This window comes from Euleptes europaea, chromosome 6 (assembly GCF_029931775.1).
Source record: "Euleptes europaea isolate rEulEur1 chromosome 6, rEulEur1.hap1, whole genome shotgun sequence".
In the NCBI taxonomy this organism is placed as follows: domain Eukaryota; kingdom Metazoa; phylum Chordata; class Lepidosauria; order Squamata; family Sphaerodactylidae; genus Euleptes; species Euleptes europaea.
The window spans coordinates 101336464-101361666 of NC_079317.1; the positions used below are offsets into that span (position 1 = coordinate 101336464).

Here is a 25203-nt window from a genome sequence, read left to right on the forward strand (position 1 = left end):
AGGGAAGAAATAGAAGGGAAAGGGTGTGCAAGACCCCTGGCAGTTCTGTCCTTCAGCTATGCTGTCCAGAATCCAACATTTAGATTATCACATTTGGAACCATGCACCTGGCTAGGCAACATGAAGTTGCATCCCAGTTTGGACTTCAGATGTCTCAGTGGGGGCACTGAAAAGGCACCTAATTTATTTATGCTCCATCTTTCTCACTGAGACTCAAGGCAGATTGTGCAGTGTAAGTCAATAGTATTAGTATGATGAGACATCTAATAAGCAGTGAGATAAAATAATTTGTATCTGGACTTTAGAGAATGTTGGAATTCCCCACTGTAAAGAGTAGAATGGGAGGAACAGGATGGTACTCCTGGAGTACCATTACTATCATGCTCTGGGGTCCATGATTTCTGTGTATTGCCTTTTCCCATGCTTACTGGAATATGGACAAGGGGATATTTTCCAACAACAGAACCATGCCTTGATAAGCTGGCCATAAAAGCATGCTTTGATTGTAGGTAGTAGAGAATGTCACCAGGGGGAGGGGGAGGAGATTATGAAGCAAAGACCATGAACCCAAAGCAGCTGCTGTATGGTACATAACAGACTAGTGGGAAGCCATCTGAGTGTATAGCTTTATTTACATATTTTGCCAATCACTGTTAGAGCTTTGTCATCCTGCTTGTCGTCCTGCTTTTCTTCCAGACCACTAGCACAGCAACAAACAGGATTACACCCAACAATGACAGCACCACCATGTACATCAGGGTCACATTCACACTGGAGACCATGTCTGTGGACAGAGGAGAGGTTAAGAAGCCTGCCTTTGCACTTCATAGATAATACATAGAACTGTATGAAGCAACAAGGTGTACCTAAGTCACACTTTATAGTCAGTTGTAACTAGGGTTGCCAAGTGCCAGGTGGTGGCGGGCAAACCCCCGCCAATCCACCTGGCTGACCAGCTGAAGGTCGGCGGGCAACACGTACATGCACGCCTACCAATGGCGCCACGTCACTTCCGGTTTACACCCGGAAGTGCCACATTGCAAGGGGCCGTTTACCACTCAAACTCCCAGTTTGAGTGGTAAAGGCCCCTTGTGATGTGGCACGTCCGGGTGTGAAGTGATGTGATCGCATTGGTGCAGCTGCGCACGCACAATCATACCTCACCAGCGCCCCAAAACCCTCCATCCAGAGGAAAGGAGGGACCTGGTAAGCCTAGTTGTAACTGACTGTATCTTGCTAAGATAGCAGTACCATAACATGGGCCTGAAAGATACAGATTAAGGCTTGGATCCAGCAATATGCCAGCAGAAGACACTGGCCAATATAAATCTTCCCTTCATTACCCTCCACCCCACCCCCAAATAGTCCATTCCAGTCAATCCCTGGGGTTGCGGGATTCATAAGGACACAAGTCAGGGGGCTGCAATAAAGGAGATAGCAAATTGTCTTTCCTTCCTCAAACCAATACTAACAAAAAAAAGAGGAATGATGATTTTGGCCTCTTTCACCCCCTCAGTATGACCCCAGAAATCAACTTTCCTGGGTTGGAAAGGATTCATGGGGTAGACGAACAAGGGAAATATCCATAATCATTGTGCTCAGCAGTTCCAGGAATACCACCATTTACTTCCTTCCTCCTGTTTTTGAAAATCATTGAGGTATTGTTGACTTTCAAGTAGAGGCTCCAGTTGTAAGCTGTATAAGCTAATGTTGATTTTCAAGTAGAGGCTCCAGTTGTAAGCTGTATAAGCTGAAGCACCCTTTTCAGCAATTTGTATTAGCTACTAACCTATCAGAAACTATCAGGACTTGCTTTAGCAGAGGTAGGCTGCCTAGTGCTAGCAGATTTTAGGATACTTCTGCTTGTAGATAAAGATTGTAGGCCACAGAATATTTCAGTCGTGATCATGCAATATATTAGGGCCAACAAAACAGCAAGCTTCCCCCCCCCAAAAAAAAACTTTTTATCCAACTGGATGTTCAGTTCAAAATGCAAGTGTATTGTTTAAATTGGTTTTATGATATTGTATGTTATTTAATGATGTTAGCTGCCCTGAGCCTGGCCTTGCCCAGGGAATATAAATCAAATAATAAATAAAATAATTAGATGGGGGAGGAGGAAGAGACTCTATACTATAGTTCTAAAGAATCTAAAAATGAAAAATGGAATACAAGACATGTTTAAAACTTGATTGTGTAGCATTGGGTGCATTTTGCAGCTGGGGTTGCAAGACAAGAGACCCAAAAGCAGCTACATTCCCTTTGTCAATACCTTCCCTGCACCCTGTTTCCATTTTCTAGTCAGGCACCATGGTGTAACAATTACCAGGACACTGTTTTTGGTAACTGCTCCTAATATACTATGTGGTGTAGTGGTTTGGAGCGGTGGACTCTGATCTGGAGAACCGGGTTTGATTCCCCACTCCTCCACATGAGCGGCGGAGGCTAATCTGGTGAACTAGGTTAGTTTCCCCACTCCTCCGCATGAAGCCAGCTGGGTGACCTTGGGCCAGTCACACGCTCTCAGCCCCACCCACCTCACAGGGTGTCTGTTGTGGGGAGGGGAAGGGAAGGTGATTGTAAGCCAGTTTGAGTCTCCCCTAAGTGGTAGAGAAATTCGGCATATAAAAACCAACTCTTCTTCTTCTTTCTAGTTGCTAACTGGTTCCATTGTTGCAGTCACTTACTCTTCTCTCCTTTAACTTGTTTTTCTTGATAGTGGCTGCTCTCTTGGAAGATTACAGCACCGTAGGTACTTATTAGGTCCAGGGATTCTGTCCCATTTCTGATCTCCAAAAAACGACGGCTTCCTGAAGGGACAATTGTTGAGAAAGTGACTAAGAATGCATCCATACATTTGGGGGGAGGAAGGGAAAAGACACAGGATGTTTTGGTATTCAGTGGCAAAAGAGTGACCACATTAGTAGGGTTGCCAACCTCCAGGTACTAGCTGGAGATCTCCTGCTATTACAACTGATCTCCAGCCGATAAAGATGAGTTCACCTGGAGAAAATGGCCACTTTGGCAATTGGACTCTATGGCATTGAAGTCCCTCCCCAAACCCCGCCCTCCTCAGGCTCCCCCCCAAAAACCTCCCGCTGATGGAGAAGAGGGACCTGGCAACCCTACACATTAGCTGGTTCACCATTCTTCCCTATCCCTCCTCCCAATGCCGCCAGAGTGTTATGAAACTATAGAAATATACCTATTGGGGATTCTCTTTTAAAAGCCAGCAAAAATCCAGCCAGTGGAAGGGGCGGAGAGGATAAGAAGGAAACCGTGAGATGTGGGCAAACCCACTTTGACTGCAAAGCTTTTAGGAATGTCAGAGCCAACTAGGGGTAAAATGGACAGGGAATGGTTGGGTGTTGTAAAAACCCCACCAAGAGCCAGAATGGAACAAACCCTCCATGTAAAAGCACCCGTAATAATTGTTCTATGGTGGAATTATGATGCTGGAAATACAAGTTGAATCTACATGTTGAATGAGTAAAACTACATTATTGTAAAAAAGAGATTGTTTGAGAGGAAACGCCAAGTTCCTTCCATGGGTGTGCAGCTGTAGCAAGCCCCCCCACCCCATACCGAGGTGATGTGCCGGAGCTTAGAGCACTTTTTATTTCAGCAGAAGAACACTAGAAGATGTCTGAGGAGAGATATTTTACTCAGGCAGGGTCTTGTCACCTGATGTTAAAGGATCGTGCAATCAAGGCGCCCAGTTATGGAACACTGTTTGCTCAAGGATATTACAGCTGGGCAACAACCCAAGGTTAAGTGACCAGAATGAGCAAGGAATGCTGTATTGCCAACAGGGTTTGGGGGGCATTTCAGAAGGAGCACCTTCAGTTCTTGCCCCTCACTCACCTTCTTCCCTAGATGTCACTCCATAGCTCCCAACGCCATGTCTCCCACCCGCCATTTCAGAGTTCCTAGTACCAATGTTTATTTCAAGTTTTAATAGTAGGCAAATATTGGGTGCATAACTGGGAAAGCAGGTGCTTGGGAGTCAGACAGGATAGTTAAACTATTCCATCTTACTTAAATGACTAAACTGAGGCTATTGTACTTTGGACATATTATGAGAAGACAAGAGTCAATGGAAAAGACAATCATGCCAGGAAAAGTTGAAGGCAGCAGGAAAAGAGGAAGACCCAACAAGAGTTGGATTGACTCTATAAAGGAAGCCACGGCTTTCAGTTTGCAAGATCTGAGCAAGGCTGTTAAGGATAGGACACTTTGGAGGACATTGATTCATAGGGTCGCCATGAGTCGGAAACGACTTGACGGCACTTCACACACACACACACACACACACATCTTACTTGAAGCCACTGGCCTTTGGCATGAGGTCCTGCATGGTTCTAGTGGTGAGGGGTAGCAGACAGACACACTACAGAAGAGATACACCTAAAAAAACAACACCAACACTGGCATTAATGCATGACAGATGCCCACCTCATCCTAGCAGGACTAATTTCCACCTTTTTTGCCACTCCATCTATCATCCTCTACACCCTAAATTTTATTGTAAGGCCATTTTTGCATGGCTTTCCCCTCGCAGTTACCCTGCCGACTACTTCAGGGCTTTGCCTTGATTATGCATGCATTTTCCCAGTGTCGGAGGTCACCTCGCTCTCCCCTCGAGTTTCTGCGCATTTTGCCCACATTTTCTGGCTTTGTGTTTAACCAGCATCCAGAAAATCCAAGCAAAATGCTCGGAAATGCATGGAGTGTTGGAACATGAGACTGCACATGGCAAGCAGATGTAAAAGATCTATGTGACAGCCAGGTGATTGGTGGTGTCACATGACAGCTCAATGACTGAGCAGAAAAACTGGCTTGTACTGGACTGAGCTAGATAGTCCTGGAGACAAGGCAGCCAACAGGTGATTGGCTGAGAGACTATGCCAGATATGTATATAGGTGTGTTATATATGTATTGGGTTGTGGGTTGTGGAGAGTTGATGACCAAGCGGAGCATTCTGTCACTGTGAATAAAAGAGCACTTTTGTACTAAGTGCTGAGTCTTCTGTGCTTACTCGCCTGTAGAGCTGCAACGCTTTCTAACATACGCCAACAGGGTTATGGGCCCAGAACAGCTCAACTGCGCTACATCCTGGAGGTTCTGAGCAGAGGTACTATCTGTGGAACAAGGGCTGTAGTGAGCAGAAGGCGAGTGGATGTCTGAGGTTGAGTCAGACGGAGCAGAGGAGGTGCCCAGCAGGTCTGTCAGCAGCAGTGCGTCTGAGGCGGAGGAGGAGAGCGACACGGAGCAGGAGCAGCAGGGAGCGGGAGAAATTATGGCTCAAGCTGCAATGTCCTTGCTTGTGGAGAAGCTCACTTCTACCAACTACAATGTGTGGGCGTTACGTATGCAACACTACCTTAAAAGAGAGGCACTGTGGATTTATGTCTCCAACCCCCCGGATCCTGAGACGCCGCAGGACGTGGTGAAAGATGAGAAGGCACTGGCAAGCATAGTGCTGAGCGTGGCTGACGACCAGCTTGTCCATGTGACGGGAGCTTTAAAAGCGAAAGCAGCCTGGAACTCATTATCTCAGGTCTACGTACAAAAAACAGCTGGCTCTTTGATAGCCATATCGAGACGTTTGTACAGAACTTTTCTTTTGCCGTCAGTTCCTGTGAGAAACCATATAAATGAACTGACTGAATGTTTCCAAATGCTAGAGCAGAGGGGGAAGACTCTACAGGAGGATGATAAAGTTTATATACTCCTGAGCTCTCTGTCTGAGCAGTATAATATGTTAGTTACTGCTCTGGAGTCGGTTGAAATTGATAAACTGACTCTACAATATGTTGTTGGAAAAATTTTGGACCATGAAAAGAGATTGCTTGCAACAAATCCTGAGAAGCCTGCCAAGCCGGAGGGAAACCTGCCAAGCCGGGAGACGCGGAGGTTTGCCGGCGGAGAGAGGAATGCGGAGCAGAGAAAGCCGGGTGATTTACAGCAGCACGTGGCTCTGAGGGTCAGACGTTGCTACATCTGCAAGGCAACAAATCACTTAAAGCGCGACTGCCCAGAAGCAAGCAAGAAAAGCCGAAGGGACCAGTCGTCACGTGAGTTTGTGAGCGGTCAGAAGGCATCATTGGTGCTGACTGAGCACAGTGACACAGCCGGTGTCTGGATTTTAGACTCTGGTGCGTCACAGACCATTTGCCGGCATCAGGAACTTTTAAAAGACACACGGGACTCAAGTTTGCCGCATGTAAGCCTCGCTGATGGAAGGAATTCTGAAGTGACACGTGAGGGGAGTGTGTGGTTCCCAGCTTTGAACTATACATTTAAAAAGGTGCTATGTGTCCCTGAACTAGAGAACAATCTGTTAAGTGTAAGTGCCCTTGACAGGGCTGGATATACTGTAACATTTACAGACAAGGCTTGTAAGATATCCAAAGGTGGGAAAGTGCTTCTTACAGGGAAAATGTGTAATAATATGTATGTGGTAGAAAATAGGCATGTGGAGGCAAAGATGATAACTAATAAGAGCCCCCATGACAATTGCATACATCTGCTACATAGAAGGTTGGCTCATGCAAATTATGAGACCATAAAGAAAACGCTAGCCTTACTGGGGAAGGAAAAAGTTAAAGAGTGTGGGAACTACCTGGATTGTGAGGTATGCAAAAGTTCCAAATCTAAGGCTTACCCAGTGGCTAAGCATAGTGAGAGACTCTCAGACACTGCATTAAAGGTAGTGCATGCAGATGTAATAGGCCCCTACAGGGAGAGTCACTCAGGTAACCATTACGCGTTGATTCTGGTGGATGATTGCACCAGATTCTCATGGGTGTATCCTTTGAAAAAGAAGTCACAGGTGTTTGAAACATTTAAGTATTGGGCCAAAAGAGTGCAGAAACAGCTTAAATGTACCTTGGATTCTCTCCAAACAGATTTTGGGGGAGAATTCATGTCAAATGAGTTTAAGAAATGGTTACAGGTGCAAGGTGTGAGGCACAGAGTTGCCAACGTGGCGGTGCCAGCAGAAAATGGTGTTGCTGAGCGACATGGGGGAATGCTACAAACAAAAATGTATTCCATGTTGCAGGATGCAGGGTTGCCAATGACATACTGGGCAGAGGCAATCAAGGCCGCCGCTTATGTTTCCAACAGGATCTGGACCAGGTCCATACAAGACATACCTTATAGGGTTTTGTACCAGAGGGATCCTAGCTTAGGTTACCTCAGAGTGTTTGGTACAAAAGCCTGGGTTGATGTGCCAATATCCAAGAGAAGGAAAGGAGGAGCGAGAGCTAAGAAACTAACCTTCCTTGGGTATCAGTCTGGCATGAAATCATACAGGTTTGCTGATGAGCATAATTCTCTCAGCTACAGCAGAGCTGCGAATTTTTGTGAGGGAAATAACTGGGCCAGAATTCATGGACAGGAGGAGCCAAAAGAAATTGGGCTACCATTGACAGATCTCTCACAGGATGCAGATGGGGTGAAGCAGGAGGGATCTCCTCAGAGGGCTTCATCACCAAGGGCTGAAGAGGGGAGGCAGATTCCTAGGGTGTCAAGCAGGAGCACTAAAGGAATTCCCCCAGAGAGGTATGGTTTTGAGACTACTGATGTCAATCATGTACAGGTCAAAGAACCAAAGAGTTTTCAGGAGGTAATGGCTTTGGAAAGCAGGGAAAAGGAGGCCTGGCTAGAAGCCATGCAAACTGAGTTTGATTCCCTGAAAGAGAATAAGGTATTCTCTGTAACAAAACTGCCAGCTCAGAGAAAAGCCATAGGGTGCAGATGGCTTTACAAAGTCAAACAGTGTCCAGAAGGGAAGATACTCCGTAAGGCCAGGCTTGTGGCTAAGGGTTATTCCCAAGTTGAAGGGCAAGACTTTGATGAATTATTTGCTCCCACTGTGAAGGCTGATACTATAAGAGCTGCATTGTGTAAAGCTGTCAGAGATAATATGTTAGTGCACCATTTTGATTTCACCACTGCATATCTGAATGCAACAATAAGTGAAGAGATATATATGGAGCAGATCTCTGGGTTTGAATGCAAGGGTAAACAAGGAGTATTAAAATTGCATAAGGCTCTGTATGGATTAAAGCAGAGCGCACGTGCATGGTCCCAATGCATTAGTGAAGCATTGGCAAATCTTGGGTTTAAGCAAGGTGTTGCTGATCCTTGTATGTTTACCAAATGTGTAAAGGGCTCTGACTGTGTTGTATTTTTATATGTTGATGATCTTTGTTTGTTGTGTCATACAAAGGAACAACTAAACTGGTTTAAGGAGGCTACTGGAAAACTGTTTAAAATGAAGCATCTTGGTGACATTCAAAATTATCTGGGGGTAGAAATTACCAGAAACCCAGAAGGATATTTTGAATTGTGCCAGGAGAAAAAGATTGAACAGCTCCTAGAAAAATTTAAAATGACAGAGGCAAAAAGCACTGAGACTCCCATGACAACAGGGTATGTGAAAGAGGTGGATGACAAGGTATTCCATGACAAAAATCAATACCAATCGTTGGTGGGTTCATTGTTATATCTGTCATGTTGGACAAGACCAGACATTTGTATGGCAGTACATTTGCTTTGCCAGAAATGTGCATGTCCATACATGAAAGACTGGAATGCAGCAAAAAGGGTGCTGCGATACTTAAAAGGCTCAGCTTCAGCCAGGTTGTGTTTAAAGGCTGATGCAGAGGAAACAATCACAGTGTATAGTGACTCCAGTTGGGGAGAGAGAGAAGAAGGAAAGTCTACCACTGGGTATGTGTTATTTTTACATGGGGCACTGGTTATGTGGAAGTCTTTGAAACAGACTCATGTAGCTACCAGCACATGTGAGGCAGAATATTCTGCATTAAGCGACAGTGAGATTCAGCTGGAATGGCTGTGTCAACTGGCTAAAGACCTAAATCTTGAATGTGAAATGCCTGTAAGTGTTTACTGTGATAATACTGCAGCACAGCAATTGGCTGGATATCAAGGTATTAGAACAAGAAGTAAACACATCACAATAAGATACCAAAATGTCAGGGAAGCGGTAAACAATGGTTTAATAGTTCTGAAACATTGTGCTTCAAATGTAAATATTGCTGACGTTTTTACCAAGTGTTTGCCTACAGAAAAGTTTGAACTGTTTAGAAGCAAATTGGGGCTTGCAATGTCAGTCTAGGAGGAGTGTTGGAACATGAGACTGCACATGGCAAGCAGATGTAAAAGATCTATGTGACAGCCAGGTGATTGGTGGTGTCACATGACAGCTCAATGACTGAGCAGAAAAACTGGCTTGTACTGGACTGAGCGAGATAGTCCTGGAGACAAGGCAGCCAACAGGTGATTGGCTGAGAGACTATGCCAGATATGTATATAGGTGTGTTATATATGTATTGGGTTGTGGGTTGTGGAGAGTTGATGACCAAGCGGAGCATTCTGTCACTGTGAATAAAAGAGCACTTTTGTACTAAGTGCTGAGTCTTCTGTGCTTACTCGCCTGTAGAGCTGCAACGCTTTCTAACATACGCCAACATGGAGAAAGTGAGTCGACCTCTGACAGTGGGAAAATGCATGCATAATCAAGGCAAAGCCCCGAAGTAGTCGTCAGGGTGACCACAAGGAAACAGCCATGCATAAATGACGTATGTTTACAAACAGAGTGCATACTTTGTGTCTTTGACAGATAAGGCGTAATACTTCCATTTAAGACGTACTCCAGTATATTTTCCAGCAATTACTAGGCTTTCTACCAGAAAGGAGGGTAGGGATGCCAACTGTGGGTTGGGAAATTCATGGAGATTTTGGAATGGACAGGGAGCTCAGCAGAGATGTGCTGCCATAGATTCTACCCTCTAAAGTTGCCATTTTATGCAGGGGGACTGATTTCTGTAGGCTAGAGATGAGTTGGGAAGATGACTGGGGAAGGCACTGGCAAAGCACCCCGTAAACAAAGTCTGCCTATTAAACGTCGGGATGTGACGTCACCCCATGGGTCAGGAATGACCTGGTGCTTGCACAGAGGACCTTTACCTTAGATATGAGCTGTAGGTCTTGGAGAATTCCAGGCCCCACCTAGAGATTGGCAACTCTAGAGGTCAGTTCATTTGGACTTACACATGTAGTAGGATATCTGATGAAAGGAGCTTTGACTCTTGAGAGCTTCTACCCCTAAAATCTTGTTTGTCTCTAAGGTGCTACTGGACTTGAATCTAGCTGTTCTACTGCAGACCAACATGGCTGCCCTCTGAAACTATGTATTAGGATAGGTAAGCAAATGCATGGCCTTTATGAGTAGCTGTTAATGACAACCCTTCTAAATATAAGATAGCCATTTTAATTACAGCTAGACCAAAGTCTGACAACTTCAATTGAACTGAGAAGAGCTAATTTCACCCTAGGCTCCTAACACTTAATCCTGGTCAAGCCACTTCCCTGGCAGACTGCATACCTTTAACTTGGCACTGTAAATGTTCTAGGCAGGTTAAGAACTGCAAGTCAATAAAAAGGTTTCCTAGAGAAATTTCTGAGTCATCCATAACTGAGGAACATGAATAACGTCCTCCCGCCCCCATGGAAAGGTTTTATTGCTCTAATTGAAGAATTTTGTCCCATCATTCTTACCAAGCCATCAAGCACCACTTGAGAGCCAGACTCCACAAATGTGAAAGTAGAAATGATGAAGCGCTGGTAGTGAGTGGGAAATGGCAGCTCGGATGAGGCAGGCCCCAGGGGCACCCGCTGGGTTCTGTAGTTGTCTCCTTCAAATGGGCACCTGGGAACAAAAAGCAGGCCGTGGAAACATTCAAACAGGCCGTGGAAGCCAACCCACCACAATCGAGAACAAGCAGCTTTTTCTCCACTCACCCGTCCACCAGGATCGGCCACTGCAGCTGCTCAAAGGGATTAGTGCTGGGAGTAGCCCAACAGTCATGCAGAACCAGAACCAGGGATGGGTCCATTCTCTGCAGGATGCGAACCTCCATGTACACAGGGTCCCCGAGTACCTTCATCACAGGATAATTTCCATCCGAGTAATAGGATTTGTAGCTGACATCTGGGGACAAGAGGCAAAGCAGAAGTGTCAGCTGTGTGGCTCTACAGGGGAGGGTAGTGTTTGTGGCACTAAGTCTGAGAGAACATTTACCTGTAGCAATGCGCAGTTCAAGCCGGAGAGGCCCCATCTGGGAAACTGGAGCTGGGGTGGGAGGCAAGAGGACTTCAGCCTGGACTGGCAGGAAGTCAGCGGCATTGTAGATGCAGCGAGCATGGAGACTGCATACATGAGAGAACAGATCGTGCGTAGTCTTGTACTAGCCATTAGCCTCCATTGTTTTCAAATCAACTTTATGGTTCCTATGACTATGTCAAATCAACTTTATGGTTCCTATGACTATGCAAGAATCCTATCTTATTTTAATAAGTCATTTTATAGCAAGGGATAAAACCCACCAAGTAATAGGCTAGAAATGAAGTCAGCAAGAAAATAAATAATTGGTTGTCCAGAAGCACCAAGAGGTCAGTTCCGATTTGAATAAGTTTTTTAGTAATCATAGTAGGTAATACTCTTATTCCACAGACTTCCTTTTGGAGGCCACTACTGTTTACAACCTGAGCCTCTGATGAGCCTGAGGTGCAAAAAGAAAGATGCAATCTGTAGTAGTTGTTGTAGTGTCTCATTGGGAAATAAAGGTGTAATATGCAAGACTAACAGCATCCAGCCTACGGGTGCAACAACCCCTGAGAAGGTACCAACTATCTCAGAAAAGTATGGAATAGATCACCTTACATGAAAGTGCTGTCTCGTGTGATAGAGCCGTCTGGCCCACTTAAGATGGCAATGCCAGATACCAGCTGATTTTCATATATCAATCTACCACCAGTCACCTAGAAAAAACCAACAACAATACAAGTTATGTGTCACAAAGGTACAGTCAAACAAATACACATGGAGGGGTCAAGGCTGCACAATCCTGCATCATCACCTGGACTGTTGTGCCACACTGTGTCAGGGGAAAGTGGAAGACCAGGAAATCCTCTGTTCTTCTCATGGGATCACACCCTGCTTGGGTGTAAGACAGCCTGACACTTTCGAGGATAACTGGGTAGTCCAACATATGCCTGGAGACAACCAGGATGAAGTGACCATCCTGAAGACACTGAACAGTGACTGCAAAGCAGAAGAACAGGACGAGAATTACAAAGAAGTTCCTAGTTTTGGTAGTAAAATCTTGGTGTCCTTAGAACCAAACTGTGTGGGCAGAAAAAAGAAAGCTCTATTTCTTTAGTTTCAGCAGTTCAAGAGTTTCTCCCATCTCTTATCAGATCTCTAGATCATTTATGCATGGGAGTTTTACCTGAGGTTTGTTGCTGGATGGACCCACACTTTCCAGTTGGGAATCTCTGCACCAGCAGTCTGCAAACTCAAATCAAGTCACACCCCTTTAAATGCTGCTTTGTAATTGGCTTACTTCGCAGTGCTCACTGTGAGAGTAGATTCCCCCCCAAACCCAACTGCCGTATAAAAAACTTTTGAGGAAGGTAAGGTTCTCTGGAAGAAAACCTAACACTGTCAAACGAAAAGCCACTATCATTTATTGTCATAATCCCCATACAATTGATACTTCTCATTTGATAGCTAACAGGTTCAGGTGTGTTAGTTTGCTAGTTGACAGCTTGAGATTCAAATAGGGTTGCCAACCTCCAGGTGGGGCCTGGAGATTTCCCAGAATTACAACTGATCTCCAGACAATGGAGATTGGGTCACCTGGAGAAAATGGCTTCTTTGGAAGGTAGACTATTATGGCATTATACCCTGCAGAGATCCCTCACCAAACCCTGCCCTCCCCAGGCTCCACCCCCAACATCTCCAGGAATTTCCCAACCAGGAGTTGGCAACCCTAGATGCAAAGCTTGCTAAGCACAACACGAGATGCCATCAAGGACAAACATTCAGCTAAAAGTTTAAGAATACAAAATGACAGAACTGTAGAGGCTGGCAAACACTGACCTGTTTTGGTCTGAAGCCAGATGTTTAACCAGCCAGAACTTGTTAGGGAAAAGCTAAACCTAGACAACCACACTTTTTAGATCTTGCCCATAGATTTAGTGATTCAAAGAGAGACTACTGGAGTTCAGAAAGCAATGGTGAAATTGTCTGCTTGATCACATTAAGGTGATCCAGGTTAACTAGCCACATTTTAAAAGCTGATTTCCAAGTAATTTGAGAAGATATTAGGAACAGGATGAATGTGGGTTGCATAGCATTGTATCAAACAAACAAAAGAATGGCCAAACGTGTAGATCACTGGTTCCCAACCAGGGGTCCGTGGACCCCCAGGGATCCGTGAGAACTAAATTAAGGTCCGCGAAACAAAGTAATAAACCCATAATAAATTATTTTCAATTAAAAGTTCTCTATTATATATATATATATATATATATATATATATATATATATATATATATATATATATATATATATTCAAATATTATTCTAAGTTTAATGTTTAACTAACAGTTATGATTAAAGTTTATTTTCAAATTCTCAGAATTTTTATTTTGAACCTTGGGGTCCCTGCACCGAACAAAAAAGTCCTAGTGGTCCCTGGTCAAAAAAAGGTTGGGAACCACTGGTGTAGATTGAAGCTTCATCTCTTGCTAAAATGCATCACAGCAGTGGCTGCCTGCATCCGAGCCAAATTTTCAGGCAGGAACTGAGACAATTAGTGGAAAGCTCAGAAGAGATGAAAGTACCTGTGTTGCCATAGTAACACTGAGCAGTTTGGTCCCCTTCATTATAACAGCATCCTGCCTGGTAACAAGCAGCTGGTCCTTGTGCAACTGCACAGGGAACCTTCCCAGATGAAACCTGGCACTGCTCCTGTGTTAGCGGGGAACCTGAGATTGCAAAAGAAGAGCCAGGATTATCAGGACGTTCGAATGGCACACCCTCACAATACATCTTCGACCTGGAAGAAAAAGATCAGCTATTCAGTTGTAAAAGCTCGTATTTTACACCACCATTCAAATCTGCTCATCATACCAGTCCAAGTGTCCGCAAAAGCAGCTCAGTTCTCCCAACAAAACAGCTGCATTGAGAAATTGTGTTCAGTTGTAAGTGACAACAGAAAAATGGCGTTACTTCCCTTCATGAAGAGCAAACAGTTTAGACTAACACTTAGAATCACTCTAAATCATGCTCCATTTTTCACCTTCCTTTTACATAATAGCCCAGAACCCAAAGCTCTGCTTAATGCCTTATATATACATACACTGAACATTCAAAATGCTGGCACTAATTCCTCATTGAAGTCGCACCAGCAACCCCCTCTACTGCTCTGTCTGCCAGCGGGAATTAACTAAACAAAGAAAAAAGAAATTGCTGTTTTTGCATGGAAGTGATGTCATGCTACCCTGGGAATCACCAGAAACTTTCTCATAGGCTTTCCCCACAGGGTTTCTTATGATTCCTAGGAAAGCATGATGTCACTTCCAGGTTATCCCCAGAAATGATATAATGCTGTTGCACTGAGGGTGCCCCTCCGAGCCCCCCAATTCTTGCCAGTTGACAGCTGCTGACAGGCAATCCTACATTGAAGACCTATTAAAAGTGCACATACCTATGTTGTATATTGAAGGATAGAGCTGAGGCAGTGGGCCGGGCTGTGGTGGCTGGGGCTGAGCAGGCTGCGGGCGCACCGGGCCAGGCTGGGGCTGAGCAGGCCGCGGGCGCACCGGGCCAGGCTGGGGCTGAGCAGGCCGCGGGCGCACCGGGCCAGGCTGGGGCTGAGCAGGCCGCGGGCGCACCGGGCCAGGCTGGGGTGGCACGTGATGCATGTTGCCATCTGGTGTTGGAATGTGCTCTGGCTTAGGGCAGACCATATCGATGTCATGAGTAGCAGCAACACGGCCATTTCTCGCCAGCTCCTCTATTTGGACTTTCAAGTGGTTGCGGCCATCCTGGAAAAGTCATCACATTAGAATATCACGATAATGCCCCTTCCAGGCTTCTGATGTATTCGTTACTCATGCTTGGACCACCCAATCAAGATTTACAACTCTTTTCTAAAACTAGCTGTACTATCTGAAGAAAGAGCTTCTGCAATGACCACAGTAATACCTCTCCCCACACCTTCCTGTATATACACACACAATTCTGACCAATTAACTGTGAATGTTTGGCACCAATGGGCAAGGTTTTCCTAGAAGCATATCTTGGGAGTCAGCAAAACATACTTAGTTTCTGTATTAGTGAGCCAAGATGTCATGTTTTTAGCATAAACTTCTTCCCTTTCTCCGGTACTCTGCATCATGCTTTGATCTTTAGAGGTCAGTTTTACTCGTCCTAGATTTATGTTGTCCTCACAACTTCAAGTGTCCTTACTATAATCCCATTCACAGATTTAACCATAAGATACTGGAGAAGTAACCCAACAGGTACATGACAGAAGGTAAAGGTAACTTGAGGTTTCTGTTTAATTGGTACAGTGTGCTCATAGGACTTGTATTAACTGGAATACTTCAGGATAAGTAGGTGGCTTACAGTGGCCCCATTAGTGCACAGAAGCACCTCACCTTTTTCAGTACGTGGCAGCCATTGTAGCCAGCAGAGAAAATGGCAGCCCCATCTTCATTTGATGTGATCCAATGAAGGCAGCTGGAACAATTTGTAACTTCAAAGGCTGTTCTGAACTCATCTGAAAACAAATGTAGCATCAATTAAGGAATAAGAACACTTGAGAGATAGAGAACCTGAGAGCCCACAATACCTTCAGAGATCTTCAAGGGATGGAGCCTGAACACCAGTTATTATGTGAAAGCAGAGACCCCAACTCATGCTATTTGAAGTTCGGGGACTCATCAACAATTGATAATTGCTCCCACACATTCCCTTTAGATACTTTCTTCACCAGCTAGTAAGTCAAGTCTTGCTGAGGTTTAGTACACATTGGATTGAATTGTATTAGTTCTAATCCCATTGCTGTGGAAATTTGCACTCCTATTGTTATATCATTCATTCTAGCTGGACACATTTCAAAAGAATGCAGGAGGAAAATGCCCTGTTGGTTTCAAACTGCTAATTTCCTTACCAACAGTCCTTTTATTGCTTTATGGATATAGTCATACCATCGCTAGTGTAGCGGGAAATCTATCTTGCTGTCTCACTAGGAGATTAAGATGAAAGAATGCCACACTCAAGCAAGAAAGCTTTAGGTATACCTGAGCAAGGTTGACCATCACAGTGGACACTGGCTCACAAAAGCTTGTGCCACAATAAACACATACATCTTGAAGGTGCCATAGTTTCTTTTGTTTCGACTGCAGCAGCCTAACACAGCTACCTCACTGAAGAGTCCCTAAAATTAGGGTTGCTAAGTCCCTTCATTAGCGGTTTAATGTGCAGAAATCCAGGCAAACAACATTAAAAGGTAAATAACATCTCATTAAGCCTCTTCTAGAGGATTAGGACATTTTTTCTCCAGGGAGCTGAACACATGAACCTGCCTTATACTGAAATAGACCCATGGTTGATCAAGGTCAGTATTGTCTACTTGAACTTAAGGTGACTCTCCAGGCTCTCAGGCAGAGGTCTTTCCAACACCTGCAACTTGAGCTTTATTAAATTGGAGATGCCTGAGATAGAAGGTGGGATGTTCTGCATGCAAAGCAGATTCTCTTCCACCAACATCCCAGCCCTTCTCTAAAGAAGGTAGCAACTCTACCGGAAATGCTATAGCAAAAGCAGAGACACATAGCAGCATAGAAAGCATGCAGTACCTCTTTTTTGGAAGAAGATTTTTTAAAAACATCAGGTACCCTGAACAAGAGTTCACATTTATCCTCCCTTGAGAGGAGTTTCTTACTACCCTCTCCTTGGCCAGGGTCACACAAAGGTAGCTGTTGGCTTTCTACCATCCATCTTAGAAAACATATCAGCCATCAAAAAGGATTTAAGAGCATCAGTATTTCTTACTCCAAACCTTCCCCAAGGCACATAAATTTACAACATAATCCTAAACAGAGTAACGCCCTTCTGATTTCATTGACTACAGTGAAGTCAATGGGCTTCAAAGGGCACCACTTCTGCTTAGGATGCCACTTTTGATATCACTAACCCAGTAGTAGAAAAAGAAAGCCCTCCTTACCCACAACTTTAAAGCGGATGCTTTGACCCTGGCTACGAAACACAAGCAACTGCATGCCATATTCACCACAATCATAGCGATGCTGTGGGGCCAAGGAACTAACCCTCCAGAAGTTACCTTGTCCGTTACATAATCCTAGAAACCCCAAGAGAACCAAGCCTGTACAACCACTGCACCCCATCCCTACATGAGCTACAGAGCCCCCTCAGCTCAGCAGCCAGCCCCCACAGCAGAAAACTGTGAGAGAGGCTGGCTAAGTAGGTGAGCATAGTCTGCACCTGAGGATTATCTGGGAACTAATGAGGCACCAAGACAAAAATAATAAATGCTATCCAAAGGGAAATGTAAGTAGCATCTATCCAACACTCATCTTTAGCGTTCCCCCACATCCACCCTTATTCTTATGAATTGATAAGGAATGCTGTGAAAGCAGAAGTATTTTAGAGTTGCAATCCTATGCACACCTGCTTGGGATTCCCAGTGAATTCAGTGGGATTTACTTCTGAATAAGTTTCATGGAATCATGCAAGAGATGGCCCTTCTCCTGTTCTTTTGTTTAGGTTGATGTCCTTTAGTTTTGAAAATCACTTTCCTTTATCTCTGTACTTCTCACCCTTCTGAACCCCCCCCCCCACTCCTATGCCTTTAACAGCTGTGTGGCAGGCAGAAATTCAACAGGAAGAACTTCTCCCTCACCACTTTCACCCCCTGCTGAACTAGTTGTCAGCCACGCAGTCATGTTCAGTTTGATGCCGACAGCGCCATTCAGACTCCAGTCACCCAGGCATAGTAAAATGCAGGAAGATTGAAATGTGACTACCAATCATCCTTCCTGCTTGATCACCAATCACTTAAAAATCCCCAATACATACACACTGAAACAGCCTTTCTGTTTTCCACACATCAGAAAACCCACCTCTGCATTTGAAATTCCCTTTGCAAACAGACTGTGGGAATAGAGCTGAAAATTGCTTTAAGTGGCACATGAGAATCTGGTCTCAGGCTTGTCTAGGATTGGGACCAGGGCTGCAAAGGAATGAGGGGAAGATTAGAAGGCTGGGAGGACAGCCAGAGAAAATGGGCAAAGGTGCATAATACATTATGAGACACTGCAGAGGTGAGGAAGGCTGGCGTTCAAACACTGTCGTACCTCTGCACTGAGCATAGTGATACGTAAGACCTTTCCTTACTTTTTTCTTCTTCTAATAAAGGAAGGCAGTAGTAGTGGCTGGTCTGCTAATATTAAGAATTGCTCCTTATTTTAGATCACCAGCTGTGCAGAAACATAAGTGGTATAATGTGAACCCTTTGTCTGGTTATTTCAAAGCTTGTATCAGGGGCACAGCAAGTGTCTTTTTGATCCAGCAGTCTTCCGAGGAAGATTGCTAACCGAGCAACTACTCGAAAATCAGCTCCTCAGCAGCATCTAGCGGACAAAAAAAGAGAAAACACCAGAGTTCTGTTAAAAGTCATTGCAGGGGGTGGCGATGGAGGGACAACTTTATTTTTGTTATTTATAGTCCACCTTTCTCCCTTGGACTCAAGGCGGATTACACAGAGTGCATCAATACAGTCCACAGGCAGGACACGAAATGAACAATGAAATGGGATTAGGTTTGTACAACCAAACAAAAGTCTAAAAACAGAACTGAAGCAAAGCATAAGTATTAACATGACACATGTCGAATGCTGCAAAATCCCACAGAAGGACAGGGCCCAGACAATGCTTCAATCATTACTATAGCACCAACAATGTGCATGACACTTTGAAGAGTGCAAGGAGATAGATATTATTATTACCCCCTGAGCGAGCTCTCTGATCAGTGCTTAAAAGTGCATAGCTGGGATCCCTTCATCAATCCCCCAGAAGAGCTATGCATCATCCTTTTAATTTTATTTTATAATGTGGAATAGTAAATTGGAATGTATTTCTCTAATCCGGGGGCTGAAGAGAAACACTGCACTGTGAACCACCACTTCAGAGATCGCCATGCTTGGGAAAAGACAAATGTGAGCTCCCCCCCACACCCCCATTCAATGGAAATAACAGTGTTTCTGTTAATTAAATTCAGCCTTCCACAAACACTAACAGGATCTATTGGTTAGTAAGGATGTATCAACCCATCAGTCTTGGATTTTGATCTATTTCTTTCCCCATGTTTTCCCCTGGAATTAAACCCAGACAAATGGTGACCATATAAGCATGGGCCGTGACTCCGATGGGGCCCGTTTCGCGGCGACAGACAGGGAGTCCAGCTCCGGCACGTCTGGGGCGGTGAGAGGGCTGCCGGGCAGCTTGCCAGGCTGCAGAACAATGGCGGGGTTCCTCCCCGCTTGCAGGCATGGCTCGCGGCTCCGCTCAGCAGCGGGCATCAGCTACAGTGCAGCAGGGGCCAGGTAATGGCGGCTTGCGCAATGGCGCCTTGCTGCTCTTTGGCCCTTCCCCTGCAAAAATTCAAACGGGGCAATCAGAGCCCACCTGGGGGGTCAGGGTTTCCCGGCCAGTTGCTTCAGACCGGAGGTTTTCAGTCAGGTCTGCTGGCCGGGTATTTAAGGCATCTTGCCTCCTTGCTCGATTCTCCCTACGAGCTTGTCTCGCCCACCCTTCCCTATGTTTTATGGCTTGTTGCATTATGTTGTCACGGTTTTAGTGGTTGGCGGTTTGGGCACGGGGCTGGATTCAGTTTTGGGGGATAGCTGGCCTGCGTGCCCCCTTTCCCCCACTCTGGGGACCCCAGTAAGGGGTTTTGGGGGAGGCCTAGACTGGCACATATCCAGCTCGGGGGCTGTGAGGATGGCCTCTGTGGGGGTTCATCTTCCCTGAACCCCACAAATTTGCTGCCACCGATAAATGTGAGGGTTTTTAATATTTCTTAAACCCCGCACCTTGTCACCTTTGTTGGTGTGAGGAGAAAGCTTCCTTTTCCTCCCCCCAGATGAAATTGAGAGGCTGTAAAGGTAAAAAGGTAAAGGTCCCCTGTGCAAGCACCGGGTCATTCCTGACCCATGGGGCGACGTCACATCCCGATGTTTTCTAGGCAGACTTTGTTTTGCGGGGTGGTTTGCCAGTGCCTTCCCCAGTCATCTTCCCTTTACCCCCAGCGAGCTGGGTACTAGAGGCTGTAGCTGACTCTATAATAATAAAGATAAATTGAAGTTTATTATTTAATGAGAGGTAGATAGATTGATTGCTTTACTTCAAGAGAGGCACAAAACTTAAGTTGATTAGGAACAGTTCAAATCTTGAATGGTTACAGGCACATGTCAGGAGCAGGCCATGATGACAGTTCATGGTTGCCCTCCACCATTGGCACTGTGGTGGGGGGTGGGATTTGGATTCAGGGCACAATGTGGCTTATAGAGTGATTTGAATATTGTATTAGTGGATAAATAGTGCGCTGAACATGTAATTTTTCTTTTTCTTTTTATGTATATGTATTTTATATTTTTTTTCTTTTTTTTCTTTTTTGTGTGTTTATTATGAAAATAAAAAAAATTATATATATAAAAAAATGACAGTTCATGGTTGTGCTCCCAGGTGTTGTTTTGCTGTTCTCTCCAATGCCAGTCCGTGCCCCGTGTTTACACTTCATAGAGTCCTTCACAGATTCCTTTAGTGTGGGAATTGCCAAGTACTCCTTCCTGCCTCTGGGAGGGGGGTTGCGTGGGTTACTGGTTATCTCCTTTTGCTTTTCCATATATGCCATGTGCCTTGCCTTAGCCCCTTACTAGTGTCATCCTGAATATGGCTTCTGTAACCTGTCGAGTCTAATCAATAAAGCTGCTTTCGTGGACTTGCCGTCTGCTGGAATCTGTTTATGGGTTTGCCGCAGGGCGAGAGCTTACAGCACAGTACTTAGTTTTCAGTACAGACTCTTCAGGCTATTCAGCAAATATTCAGACTTTGTTCATTATACTCACTATACTCCGTTTATCCTAGCACAGAGAACACCAGAGAGTGGAGGTTTATCCACAACCTTTCCCACTTCTCAGATTTGCCCACACCTTTTGGAAAACAAATCTTTCCCCCCCAAAACACTGAATCAGGAGTCTCCCTATTTCAGGAGCCAGCTCCCACTTTGGGACTGAAGAAAGGGTTTTCTCTCTCTACCCCAGTCTCCCCTCTATCACCACTCAGGTGTGGTTTATTTCAGCTAGGTAGTATGTGAACCCACAGGCTCTAAGAGTCTCTACACACGACTGCACAGTTGAGGAGCTCAGAGCTAAAAAGAGCAAGTGTCAGGGTCCTGACGGGAGTTTTCCCTGGCTTTGCTCAAGTGGCGTGGCGTGCCGTGAATCATGCTTCTGTCTGTTCACGTGTATCATGCGGGTTTGTTTCTCCGTGTGATGTCAAGCAGTCAGGCAGGCTCTTGACATGAGTTAAGCCCATTGCTGTTCTAGTGTTTCTTTTGGGTTTCGTGTCCCTGAACTGTTCCAGCAGCCCACTCTCCCGTCCTCCCTCCCTGCTCCGACCTTGAGCCCCTAGCAGGCCTCACAGTATTATGGCTGGCTTACTCCCCTGCTTCCTACCAGGCCCTGTTGTTATCTTTTGATTCCCAGGCCGCTTCGCTTTGCACCTGGGATGGCGTGATGCTTAAAGTTATGCTTTGTGGTTTTGGTCGCCATTAGCAGCTTTGACTTCGTGGATTGCTCATGCTGTATACCTACATGCTCCTCAATAAACGTTTGCCTGCTTCTGATTTACCTGTCTGAGCAAGTGACTTATTGGGATTGCTGAGGGCAGCTGAAGAACCTCACAGAAAGAACTTCTCTCTCCCTCCAAGAAGACTCCTATCAGCTCACCAGACTCTGTCCACTGCCTGCTGGCCTTGGCTGACAGAATTCCTCAGTCTCAGAGTTTACATGTAACCCTGTATCCATCACAGCCTCCTTCCAAGTGGCAGTGGATCACACAGCAGGCTTCCGTCCATGTGGGTCCTGCATACTGCCATCCCAGGCTGCTGCCAGCATGCGGGCTGGGTGCAGGAGGACTTCAGTTGACAGTCAGGTCAGCTGAGGCCTGGATCCCACCCCTATGCTATGCCAATGCCTAGTGCTGTAATCAATAAAGTTGTGGGCATTTTCTTCCAGCCAGAGACTCTGGTCATTTTTTCACGGAGGTTTGGAGCGGTTTCACTTTTGTTTTGCCCCACTGCTAATTTTTGATTTTTCATGAACGCTTCGAATTTTAGCAAAAAAATCGCATCAACCCCATGTCTTCTCAAACCTGTGTTGGTCCGTTCTTTGTAGTTGCTATGCGGTTTTTGGCTCCATGAAAAATGTTCCTGGGTTTGGACCAATTGTCCCTGCCCATGTCGGCTAATTTCTCCTCCCCTGTGAACTGCGATTGGCTGGGAGAGTTTCAAACCTGGGGGACAGCCTCCCTCCAAGGCAGGACAGATCGGCATGCTGTGAAGGGAAGGGAGAGTGTTTGGCCATTTATGCATGGAAGGTTTTTCCTTGGGTTTGCCACTCTTTAGATGCACATTTCCCCATCCAAATTCTCAAAATTCTGCTTTGGGGGCTTACTGTTGAGTTTTGAAAATTCGGATGGGGAAAATGTGCATCCTGAGAGTGGAAAATCCAAAGCAAAGCTCCCTCCCATCACCCTCCTGAAGAGGGGCGGCCGGTCTGCTTTGGGTCTGCCGGGGCGAAACAGTCACGGCCCAGCTGCCAGGAAGTCTTGCTGCCCGGCGCCAAGGTGTCCTGCTTCCCCTCCCTGTTTGTGGCGCCCCCTCCATTGTTTTCCATCCTACGCATGCTTTCCCTGCCAGTGCGATCCTGTGTGTGTGTGTTTGGGGGGGGGGGCATCCTGAGAGCAGCAAATCCAAGGTAAAACTCCTGCCACCCTTCTGAAGAGGGGCAGCCAGTCTGCTCTGGGTCTCCCTCCTCTACCTGGATGGAAGTTCCTGGCAATGGATGGCTGGAGCTCTATGGGGGGGCACAATGATGACCGTCTGTCAAAGTCTTGGAAAGGGGGGCGTGGCCAAGTTCGGGGCGGGGACGGGGAGCATGGTGAATAGAAAAATTATATAAGGAAACCAGAGGGACTGGTGCTTGTTGGAAGAATTTTCCTTTTGCCTTCTCCCTCGGTCCTTGATGTAAATGGAAAATCTCTGCTAGCCTACTCACCAAAGCTTAGCAAAAACCTTAGTTCGTTGTGCATGGTTCTCTGCCTGCTTCACTTACCAAAAAGCAACCCAGAGAGATCTGGAGAAACACTCTTACACAGCACACAGAACAGCTAAAGTAAATCATGCAGCTTTATTATACTTAAAAGGAAATATAAAGCAAGAGAAAAAAACAGTACTTAACTGAATATATATATATGACAGAATATAACAAAACTTACATGCAAGACAAACAATTACAGACAAACAATTACAAACAAACAATTACAGACAAACAATTACAGAGGCCTCTGGGTCAATTCCAGAGAGAGAGATGGCAACAACTGGGAAGCCTGATCTCTTTCCCTAGAATGACAAAATACCAGGATTTTGGGAGGCTCTTTTATAGGTAAAACTGTGGGAGAAAGATTTTTACAACAGCCCTCCTTTCATGTTTTCCCGGAGATAGGCTTGCCATGTTTTTGCTTTGAAGCTTTCTGTTCCCAGAATGTTATTTTCAACAGAGTCTCTGACAATTTGTTTGTTTGTGACAAGTTCCCCCAATTTAGCAGATAGATTGCTGCCGGACCAAATGTCCGTTCTCTCCTTAAACAATTACAAGCATCCTGGTGTGTTTTCTTTTGGGTAAACTAGCTCCTAGCCTGCAATTTCCTTTAAGATCAGAGGCCCTAATTGGAAACTGGGGTCAGCTAAAAAGTCAGGTCTTCGTGTGGCTATAGGTTATAATATTAAGATATAAGTGTGGTTATTTTTAACCCAAACTCATTTAATATAACCTAATATATTTAATATGAACTAATGTTCAATACAAAAAAATTCTCACGACAGTGCTTTTTTTTGCGCTGGGGCGGAGTTGGGGGCGGGCATAAACCATGAGTTTTTCAGAAGGGGACAGACCAAACCGTTGTAGAATACTGCGCGCTTTGTTCCCATGAAAAACCAAAACTACTTTTTTTGCTCCGGGGCAAAAGAGCATCAAAATTGTCCATGAAAAGTGGGCCTCTGTGTATCATTTGCTAAGGTGATGGGGCACCTTGGGCCTGGGGCTGAGGGTAGGTTGCATGTGGTAGTTTTGGGTGCCGGCATCGGGCTCCCCACTAAGCACTGGGTCCACAACCTAAGCTTGTTATTCCATTCGGGCCATAAACATCATCAAAGAAGTAATTGCTACCCCCAGCTTCCCCCTCCTTGTTATCTTACTGATCAGCCAATGAGGTTTAAAACTTTTCACTCTAACCCAATCTGCTTTGAGAAGCATCTTATTTCTCCATCTTCACACTTTTGGGGTATAAATTTAGCTCCAAGAATATCCGATTTGGGTTTCAACCGTTGGTTCCTATCTCTATAATGAGTTCCAGTGACTGGTTCCAAAATCCTGGGTGAAGATGAATTTTGGGGGAAGGAGTGTGTGACTTTGCAACATCTCTGCCATCCCAACAAGGGCATTTGTAGAGATCATGCTCCTCTTTCCACTCCACTTTCTCGTAAGTGGCTTTCTCCTCTTAACAACAAACCTCACTGGACTAGGCTAGTATATCTTTCTCTCCCCCCTGCTTCTGTTTAGATTCTTTAAGTTCATACTCTTTGGGCAAAAACGCATGGTCGCTTTAGCCTCCTTTATTCCATGTTTCAGCCAGGATTCAGCCAGGATCGAACACACGTTAGGTGAAACGCATGCATTCGATCCTGGCTGAATCCTGGCTGAAACAGGGAATAAAGGAGGCTAAAGCGACCATGCATTTTTGCCCTTTGTTTGGTTAGAATTTAGCAGAAGTTAGGATCTGCAGAACACCTCTTTAATTTGTGTGTGCATGCATGTTTCAAACTCTTTATTCAATTTGCTACTTCCCTTTACTATTACTCTTTCTTAACAAATCCTTAACTTTGAACCAATGTCTCAGTTTATTGTGAGAATCTGTACACCTGTATGAGATGTCAGATGAAGTCCTGGACC

At 45.2% G+C, this 25203-nt stretch overlaps 1 protein-coding gene across 1 annotated transcript; it reads right to left on the bottom strand.

Moving 5' to 3' along the window:
- Positions 1-653: 653 nt before the first annotated feature.
- Positions 654-23284, bottom strand: LOC130479603 (zona pellucida sperm-binding protein 1-like). Its single transcript, XM_056851998.1, has 12 exons — positions 23251-23284; positions 17119-17253; positions 15548-15669; positions 14593-14932; positions 13727-13870; positions 11956-12140; positions 11760-11857; positions 11118-11245; positions 10838-11027; positions 10595-10745; positions 4323-4407; positions 654-784 (listed from the first exon to the last, which is right to left on the bottom strand). The coding sequence occupies exons 1-12, from the start codon at positions 23282-23284 to the stop codon at positions 654-656; spliced, it is 1743 nt and encodes a 580-aa protein (XP_056707976.1).
- Positions 23285-25203: the final 1919 nt, after the last annotated feature.

Bases quoted from the DNA above. Each gene is read 5' to 3' on its own strand.
- LOC130479603 (XM_056851998.1), bottom strand. From the start codon at position 23,284: ATGCACAACGAACTAAGGTTTTTGCTAAGCTTTG. The intron at 11,028-11,117 runs GTAAATGTTCTC...TCTTGTCCCCAG, and splicing joins TGAACTGCGCATTGCTACAG to ATGTCAGCTACAAATCCTAT. The intron at 785-4,322 runs GTAAGATGTGTG...CTCTGTCCACAG, and splicing joins CCAAAGGCCAGTGGCTTCAA to ACATGGTCTCCAGTGTGAAT.